The sequence below is a fragment of the Sprattus sprattus genome, assembly GCF_963457725.1.
Source record: "Sprattus sprattus genome assembly, chromosome: 20".
In the NCBI taxonomy this organism is placed as follows: Eukaryota; Metazoa; Chordata; class Actinopteri; order Clupeiformes; family Clupeidae; genus Sprattus; species Sprattus sprattus.
In genome coordinates, this window is record NC_137918.1 from 19,577,670 (window position 1) to 19,587,669 (window position 10,000).

Sequence of the window (10,000 nt, forward strand, 5' to 3'; positions counted from 1 at the left end):
TAATTCTATTTTATTTTGTTTATTCCTTTTTTTTTTTTTTTTTTTTAAATCTAATGCACTATGTACAGCACTTTGGTCTGTGCAAGCTGCGTTTAAATGTGCTCTAAAAATAAACTTTACTTACTTACTTACTTACTTTCTTCTTAGCCAATAACACATTTTACGTTATAATAATAAACATACAAGAGAATTAGTCACCTTGTGAAATGTCTTTTCATCTGGTGTGTCACCCTCGAAGACAGAGAGCAAAGCAAGAAATGGAGCGATTGGTACCTGAGACAGCGACGTGGATCAAGTGTGGTGGAGGCGCTCAAAAATAACTACGCAAATCTCTGTGAACTTAAAAAATTACTTTTATTCTGGAGAACCAATAAAATTATGGTAAATATTTACAAATAATTACTCCTTAAGATTCACTTGACAAGTACAGAGAAGGATAATTCACAAAGGGACAGTCACTCAGGGGGAACAGATGCACATACACTGATTAGTCAAGCCCTGCTCTGAACAGAGCTGCGGAGAGATGCCATCCTGTAAACGTGACAAATCATAAGAATCATCAACAACAATAATAATAACAATAAGAATATTAACAGTAACAATAGGCTTACAAGAATTATAAGCATAATATCAAAGTCACAATTGTTTTCCATGTGTGGACAAATTCCAGGAAAAAAATAACAAAAACAAAATATAAACTAAAAAAATGAACAAAAAAATTCAAAATGAACTCAAAAGAAATGGTATCTTTGGCAAATCGGCACTGCAGTAGATACATTCAAATATTAAGACAAGACACAACACACAAGAGAGCATAAACACACCAATGTTTTTTTTTCTGTTTCATAACTACTAGAAAATTGAATAAAAAACATACACAATTCTTGAAGAAGCATTCTTTCATTTATTCCTGTTTATTTTTATAGTTTCCTAAATCCTCCATCGGTTTGAAGGCATTTCAGACCTGGCATTATTGGTTAGTTGATTTTGTGTCTTTTTACTACAACTGAATTTGTTAAATGGCCATGTCAGGCTTTGGTGGATGCTATAGATATGTTGTTTTTCTTCTGTGATTTGTTAAAATCCTCTTGGCAATAATGCACTATTTCCACTGTTTCAAACCACTAATACCAAAAATGTCACTGTTTGTTAAAAAAGAAAGTAGAAAAGAAATAACCCCGACACCAAGGGGTGAAGGAGTGTTTTAATCCTCAAGGATTCTCAGATTGTATGCAAAAGGCCACTATAAGGTAATAACCAAATACTCACACTTGTCTTTTGCTTTTGGAACCCTTGGCAGATGAGTATGTCATTTCAAAATATTAGGATCCACAGAGGGGTAACTACGGTTACAGGGTTTAACACAGTCAAGCCCTCATTTAAATGGCAGACATCTTTGCATGTTTATTTTGGGACCAGCAGGTGTTTTGTTTTTTTATGAAAATTGCTGTGGACTGATCTCAGATCTGTTAAGGAATCTTAAAGTGATCAGACGTTTCGCTTGGGATTTTACAGGGGGGCCCATTCAACTGTGAGAAGGCTTCTGTACAGGTTGAAGTACAGCAATAGTCTGTGTGTCAGAATACAACTGAATGGAAATCAGTAATGGCACTTGTTTTTTGCCCAACAACCATAGTAGTCTATTTTAGTCTACTTGACTTGTTGTTTTTGATGGTGGATTTTAACCCTTAATCTTGAATCTAACCATGAACTCGTAATGACCCCAAATTTGATATTTGTATACGCATCCACTGACTGTCAATGAGGAGCTTCCAAATGGATACTTTTGGTTTTGTTGGTTTTTATGTGCCTTTCCGTGATTTTGCTACATGTCGGTCGAACTGGGATAACTGCTTGCTGAGCTTCAGTTGAAGGCAAACATCAGTATAAAAGTATGCTTTAGAAATTCTTATAAATTTGTTTGTAAAATTTAGTCCACTGTGGTTCAAATTTCCCCACAGGAATTTAGCGTGTCACAAAATAGGAAATGTACAATGCCTTAGGCATTCAGGAGCATCTGGCCAAATACAAGGAGCATTGAATATATATGATATATGATAAATGATAAATGTAAAATGATGATGACACATATCAACGACGGGTTTGCTTTGCTTTTTCTTTTTGAAAATCATAAATCATACATGACTTTAGAGGATATCAAGGAATAGGAAATTCTTTTGCCATTGAGATGACCTCATCCGTATTTACCAAGGAAGAGTAGAGTAGGGGGGAATATCACCTTCCTCTCTGATGGGAGAAGGGATATTTTTTTTTCCTTTCGGGGTCAAGGAATGTGATCAATGGAATAGTTTTACTGTGGATCTTAGATGGCAGACGTGAGCGGAGAGGAGAGAACAGAGGCTGGCGTTCAGATCAGACGTGAGAGGAGAGGAGAGAACAGAGAGGCTGGCGTTCTGATGAGATTAAGATAGAGTGAATGAGAGAAAGTGATGGGGGTGAGACAGGGCAAGGTTGGGTTTTGATGGCACAGCAGGTTTGATTCCCCCTGAGGGAAAGGAGGGGGGACTCGTGACCCACAGAGGACAAAGGAACAGCGTGGGGGAGTGTCTCGGGGGGGGGGGGGGGGGGGGGGGGGGGGACTGGGGGGGAGTGATCACGGCTGTCAGTTTCATGACTCTAAGCCAATGACAGTCATATCTACCTTTATTCAACCAATGGGGTCTTCTCAATGGCATGGCGGTGTCATTGATAATGCTACATGGCAACATATTAAGGTGTATGTTGAGCTGGGATGGTTTAGTTGGACAAGTATTTTAGATATTGTGGAGACAGGTGTAGTTTTTTGAGAACATGTAAGATCATTTTGATTGTGTACGTGGCCAAATCTGTGGCGGTCACGTCTCTGCTCAACATCTGATAGTTCCACTAAAAATGTGGTGATAATATTATCTGAACGGCATCCAACTGATGTCGATACATTGTGATAATTTGATCATAAAGACGTTGAAATCTCTGGCGTTCACCTGTTAAGGCTTTTGATAAGTCAGCCTGCTTTGCTTTGTTGGAAATACTAAATCCTGTGAAATTGAAATTAGTTTGGTGCGGTTCACTCTGTTTAGGGGGCCATTGATTGGTCTATAGGTAGGTGACCTTCTGTAGACAGACAGAGCAGACAGTGGCTTTAGGGACGCATGGTCGGGATTGGATGACTCAGTAGAAAAAATTAAAGGCACGGTCCTTAATATCAGCTGGTGCACCTCAGGTTCATAATGCCTCAAACTACAAGGTTAGATAAGGACAAAGATCACCAGTAGCACTACGGTGATGTTTTTTTTTTATTAAGGGTTTCTTTAGAGTTGCCCAAGCAGCAACTTAAGCCTACAAACACAAGAAGTCATTTCTAGAACTACTTTACAGATTAATAATCAAACTACTTGTTTCTGAAGATATACTCATATATTTTTTATTTTTCCTCTTATTTTGTGAACCTTCCCATTGCAGTTTTGGTGCTTCTGATCGGCCATTGAAACTACACAGTACTCCTTCAGTTCAACGCTACTCTGAGCAATCCACAGCGTATCAAAAACAAACGGACATTAAAAAGTTTTTTTTTTACACGGTTGGACAATAGCTAAATAAATCACACCATTTTCTCTGCGTTCATTCACTAGCGTCTACAATAAATATGAATTCTCAATCAATACTGATTGGGGATATTTTGTTGGAAATGGATACTGTACAGCATCAATTGTACACACATACAGCGGTAGACACTCACAGTTTTTTGACACACAGTTTTTGACACACAGAAAGGGTTTGGTAAGGCCTCCACCACTTCGTGCATTGTCTCAGCGCATTGCGGATGAAAGGGTTTGCTCAGAAATAAAGTACACATACTCGAGGACGAGAAGAGAGAGAGAGCGTTTTAAAAGAGAGAGAAAGAGAAATGTGAATTGATTGAAAAAAGCCGTGTTGACTCAGTTGGGTCTCATTGTGCTTTATAGGAGTGTCAGTATCTTTGGGGAGCTTCAGGTAACACAATGATACCTCATCCAGTGAGTCTGCTTCAGGTAACACAATGATACCTCATCCAGTGAGTCTGCTTGACAACATCATTGGGAATGGGATACAGGAGCTGAGACTGGCACGTCATCTGACAACACACTACCAAACCAAAGTCCAATGGGAAACTAGTTATCCTTTTTCAAACTGAGCAGTGCTCAAACGTAGCCATTCGCACTGAATACTGGCAACAAGTCTCCTATAGAGCATATATATTAGTCTGGCTCTCCAGCAATAAATATCTTTAAATTATTTCATCATTCCAAATGTGAGGGCTGGGTAGTAGATCCAGCATGCACACACATATACACATCACACACCTATGTCACCTCTTTGTACACAGGGAGAGGGTGGTGTGTCTGTACACTATTTACTGTCTGGATGTGTTTTCTGTGCTTCAGTGTGGGTGAGTATTGTACCTACATTGCTGCATATGTGTGCAGCATTAGAAAGTCACACACACAACACACAATAACATGTTTTACATATTGTACACGTATGCTATTGTATATCCATATGAGTATGTTAGACTTTCAAAACACGCTCTGGAAAGCATGCCTTTCAGATGAAAACTGGGTAGACATCGAGAGGAACAGGTTCAGCATTCCGCTGTAGTCCATACTGACATCTTCTTTTGGGTTTAGTACTGATGTTGTGCTTTCATTTCATAGGCACTCTTAATCTAAATTTTGCATCTCAGTGATGGTCTTCTTTCTCTTTCAGCTCTGAATTAGAATGAATCAAGTCTGCTAGGCCGTCATTTCAATAGTGCCAGTTTACTAACCTGAGAAAAATATCATATGAACAGCCACCTGAACATATATTCATTTTTAAAATATATTACAAAACAGTAATGAAAGAGTAAGTCGGGGGGGAAAAGGAAATAAATGAACAAAAGGAAAAATAAAATTAAAAGCATGGCTGAAAAACTGAAGAACAGGCACCGCAATTTGTATTATGTTATGGATAGGACCGTGAACAGATCATCTTCATCACCATCATCACTGCATAAGTGTAAGTAGCCTTAATCTATCTAGTGGCAGATTGTCCATTCAGCCAGATCAAAGCCCACTCCTCCTCATGTTGTGAGCTTTAGAGAAAAATGTGCAGGCTTCTTTCCCCAACACATCAAATAAATAGACACGACTGAACAACACAATCAATCATTAAACCTTTTTTCAAAGCCTCTTCCATTTGTTACTTAACTCAAGTAAAGGAGGTTTCAGAGTAAACAAAACGATGACTGAAGGCTGGAGGAGTTTGCGATGGAAGATTCAAATAATGATCACACTAAAACAGTCATATCTCAGGGAGGATGATCAGAGAGACTTGTAAAAACCACATCCTCCTTGATTAAGTATCTTTCAGAGATCACTGATGTCTTCGTGTGACTGTCCTAAAACCTCGTCATGCAGGTATTTGTATAACAGTGACTTGAATGAGTCCATTATTTCTTCTGCAGGGTCCTCTGTGACTATACAATGTTCACCGACAACAGTGGAATGCAAAATGCTGGCTGATCAGAGGAAGAGTGAAAGATGCAGAGCGGGAAAAAAAAAACAAATCTGTGCAAGTGTGACCCTCTGAACATGGCGGCACACATTCGTGAGTGGACCTAGTCAGAAGATGAGGAATGGCATAAGTGAGTTTGAACATACAAGCAGTGTCTTCGCTCTCGCCTCTCTGTCCACTCCAATCCTCTGTACTCATGTGGAGTAACGCTGGTGCTATCACCCTCAATCCCTCCTCCTCCTCCTCCTCCTCCTCTTCCTCCTCACTGGCAGGTTAATGGCGGTCGTAGGAACTGGCAGTCGCTGTGGCTGCTGGGCCTGTCCCTCTTGTGGCAGCACTGTAGTAGTATGGCGACCCTAAGAGGAAGAGATGGATATGAGTGATGGATCAATTCAACCCACAGAACAGTTTTAGTTCTCATAGAAGGACAGCTCAGGAGACCTAGAGATGTGATTCTCATTGTTGTTCCATTTACTGTATATGTATCAATGATTTGTGACCCCACTGAGAATGCTCCTTTAACACCGGAGGAGACATTTTGTCCATGTAGAAATCTGAGAGGAGAACATATAAGACTAAATCCCACATTTTAGTCTCCGCATTTAATGTCATTGCTTTCACCACTATGAGCATACTTTAAAGGATTCTTCACCCGGTTAAGCATTGCAGTTTCAAAAAAAGAAAAAAATGAACACATCTATGAGAAATTGCATTCAAATCAATCTTTAAAGGATATTTGAGTTTAGTTCCGGCTCATTTTACTTGACCTTTTTCAACACAACCATGAATAGATTCATTTTTAGTCTCAGCAGAAAATGATCACACAGACAAGTTGCATGCGTGATAATTCACTCCTTCATTGTGGTTTTATGAGCAGAGCAAATCTGACAAAAGTATCCAGTATTTTCCTGGTAACAAGTTTCATGAAAGAAACTGTATTGGGCTAGTGGTACTGAAGAGGGTACAGAGAGAGAGAGAGAGAGGAAGAGACAGAAAGAGAAGAAGAGAGAGGAAGAGACAGAGAGAGAGATGTGAGATTTGTGTAGGGTAGTGAGTAGGATGATGATATCATTTTTATTGACATGGGCTATCTTTGTTGACGATGATCCGGCTGCCATTTGTAATTCTTTCTCTCCCTCTCTGTCAGCTCGAGGTGGCCATTTGTGAAGTATCACACACTCACTCACTCATACACACACACACACACACACATACACACACACACAAAGATTCATCTTGATCATAGCATCTTGGTGTTTACTGCCTATGGGTCTCTTTAGATGAAAAGGCTTTTAAGTATCACAACAAAGCATGAGCACATCATTGTTCTTCATTAGGCCAAGAAAGGGAGGAGAGAGAGGAGAGAAAGGGAGGTGAGAGAGGAGAGAAAGGGAGGTGAGAGAGGAGAGAAAGGGAGGTGAGAGAGGAGAGAGGAGAGAAAGGGAGGGGAGAGAGGAGAGAAAGGGAGGAGAGAGAGGAGAGAAAGGGAGGGGAGAGAGGAGAGAAAGGGAGGTGAGAGAGGAGAGAGGAGAGAAAGGGAGGGAAGAGAGGAGAGAAAGGGAGGGGAGAGAGGAGAGAAAGGGAGGAGAGAGAGGAGAGAAAGGGAGGGGAGAGAGGAGAGAAAGGGAGGAGAGAGAGGAGAGAAAGGGAGGAGAGAGAGAGGAGAGGAGTAATGGTGGAAAATGGATGAATTAGCGGAAAGAGCCGCAGATTGAATGGAAGAAAAAGAGGATAGAAGACATGTCCCAGAGTTCAGTCAATGTTCTAAATGAATGCAAGTGCCCATAGAAACATTCAAATAAAATGATATGTTCGAAATGGAACTATTACATGTTAGTCTGCTAGCTTACCAGCTAAAGTTCAAGACCATTATTTTTTAAACAAAACAACAACAAAGAAATAGTGACAAGTATATTAGAGGTTTAGACCCTTATGCCTCTGTGTTATACCAATTAAATGTACAATCCACGTGTAACTTGGTATGGCTGTAGCCCCACATGGCTGATACAGAATAAAACGTTTCTATTGTGGAAAGTCTATAGTTTACCCAAATGTAATCATTCAAGATAACACACTTTTCTTGGAACGGACAATATCTCATTATTTTACTTAAAGAAGAATTCCGGATCAATCGCTATTCGTTAATGATATGCTAGCGGCTAAAACTAACGAAATCTCTTGAAATGTGCTGACTTTGACATTATGACAAACTAGTTACTCAACAACTGTCCTAACACAGTCAAACATCAAGCAAGTGCAACACAAGACAAAGCAAGACGGCAAATAAGCTACTTACTAGTTCGGCGTCAGGCAAATTTACATTTAGCAGTTATATGCCTATGGACCCTGGTTTGGCAATGGCACGGAGGCGATTCTCCATATTAAAAGTCATTGTAGCGCCCCAATATTTTTCAAGCTGTTATTTTAAGGTAAAACTGCTTATCCTAACCCTAATCCTGAAATATAATTGTTGCCTACTGTTACTTCAATTCTGTTTCATTCCATTCCATTCCATTCCATTCCATTCTCTCACTTTATGCAGCTGTCATATCACACACCGCTTTGTGGTACATCTAGTTTTGTTATAGTCCAACAGGAGTGATGTATTTACCCTGATCTAACAATGATAAGAAGCCCAATAGTCAAAACCAGCCAGCCAGCCTGGTAGCAGCCAGAGTGGAGCCAGATCATGGTCTAGTTTCATGCGTTGATAGTATGATGTGACAGTTTGTTGTGACTAGATAATGCAGGGCAGTTAGAGTACTGTCTTCAGTGAAGGGTGTGGATGTGAATGGTGTGGGTGAGTTAGAGTACTGTCTTCAGTGAAGGGTAAGGATGGTGTGGGTGAGTTAGAGTACTGTCTTCAGTGAAGGGTAAGGATGGTGTGGGTGAGTTAGAGTACTGTCTTCAGTGAAGGGTAAGGATGGTGTGGGTGAGTTAGAGTACTGTCTTCAGTGAAGGGTAAGGATGGTGTGGGTGAGTTAGAGTACTGTCTTCAGTGAAGGATGTGAATGTGAATGTGTGGGTGAGTTAGAGTACTGTCTTCAGTGAAGGATGTGAATGTGAATGTGTGGGTGAGTTAGAGTACTGTCTTCAGTGAAGGATGTGAATGTGAATGTGTGGGTGAGTTAGAGTACTGTCTTCAGTGAAGGATGTGAATGTGAATGTGTGGGTGAGTTAGAGTACTGTCTTCAGTGAAGGGTAAGGATGTTGTGGGTGAGTTAGAGTACTGTCTTCAGTGAAGGGCAAGGATGGTGTGGGTGAGTTAGAGTACTGTCTTCAGTGAAGGGTAAGAATGGTGTGGGTGAGTTAGAGTACTGTCTTCAGTGAAGGGTAAGGATGGTGTGGGTGAGTTAGAGTACTGTCTTCAGTGAAGGGTAAGGATGGTGTGGGTGAGTTAGAGTACTGTCTTCAGTGAAGGATGTGAATGTGAATGTGTGGGTGAGTTAGAGTACTGTCTTCAGTGAAGGATGTGAATGTGAATGTGTGGGTGAGTTAGAGTACTGTCTTCAGTGAAGGATGTGAATGTGAATGTGTGGGTGAGTTAGAGTACTGTCTTCAGTGAAGGGTGTGTATGGTGTGGGTGAGTTAGAGTACTGTCTTCAGTGAAGGGTGAAGGGCAAGGATGGTGTGGGTAAGAGGCCTCTCCTGTCGGACGGTGGACGTACCTGTGATCTGTGAGGTCTGGCTGCTGAACAGCCCTGAGCTGCAGGCCATGTCAGAGCCCAGAAGAGACCCGTAGTCCTGCTGCAGCACTGCAGAGCCAAAACACACACACACGCCATTGGTCAGATTACACACACATACACATACAAGCACACACACATACACACACATGCAGACATGGTCAGATTACACACACACATGCAGACATGCGTGTCATCCATGGGTACACGCACACATACTCATCCTGTACAATCCTCCACACTCATATCGCACTAATAACAAGAACAAACACAAACACACACATGCCTAAGCTGCCTAACACACACACAAACAACTGAATGCAGAAACGGCACAACCTGCAGCTGTCAACATACAGTGTGAGATGAAATGATATGTGTGATGATGATGACTGGCCATATTTATCAGTATTCTCTTATCTTCATATAACTGAAACTACTAAGTTAGAGATGCAAGATGTTTTATTAGAGAAGTGGTTCACTTTCAAAGGAATATCGAACAACACTTATGGTCAATATTAATTTTCAAGTTTTCCATCGATAAAATGAACATTGATAAAATGTTAAAAATATTCCACTACCATGCTTTAGTTTTCAAATAAATGAACATAAATGAGAATACTTATCATTTATGTTCATTTATTTGAAAATTAAAGCATGTTAAAGTCATCATCTGCTCTTACGGAGTGAGGCATGCATTTCTACAGGAAGTCATTTGCTCAGTGTGGTGTGACTGTCCTGCTGACTTACCTAACAGACTCGGGTTTGGGAATCTCCAGGAC

General features: G+C 40.5%; 1 protein-coding gene across 1 annotated transcript in view; it reads right to left on the reverse strand.

Moving 5' to 3' along the window:
* Positions 1–5,808: 5,808 nt before the first annotated feature.
* Positions 5,809–10,000, reverse strand: part of pax5 (paired box 5) — a gene marked incomplete at both ends in the record, with an annotated part of 43,334 nt that continues 39,142 nt past the window's right edge. The window contains 3 exons of the mRNA XM_080859077.1: positions 5,809–5,891; positions 9,204–9,290; positions 9,969–10,000. The exon at positions 9,969–10,000 is cut by the window's right edge and continues 55 nt beyond it. Of these exons, the coding sequence (XP_080715203.1) occupies positions 5,809–5,891; positions 9,204–9,290; positions 9,969–10,000 (202 nt within the window). The remainder of the gene's footprint in view (positions 5,892–9,203; positions 9,291–9,968) is intronic.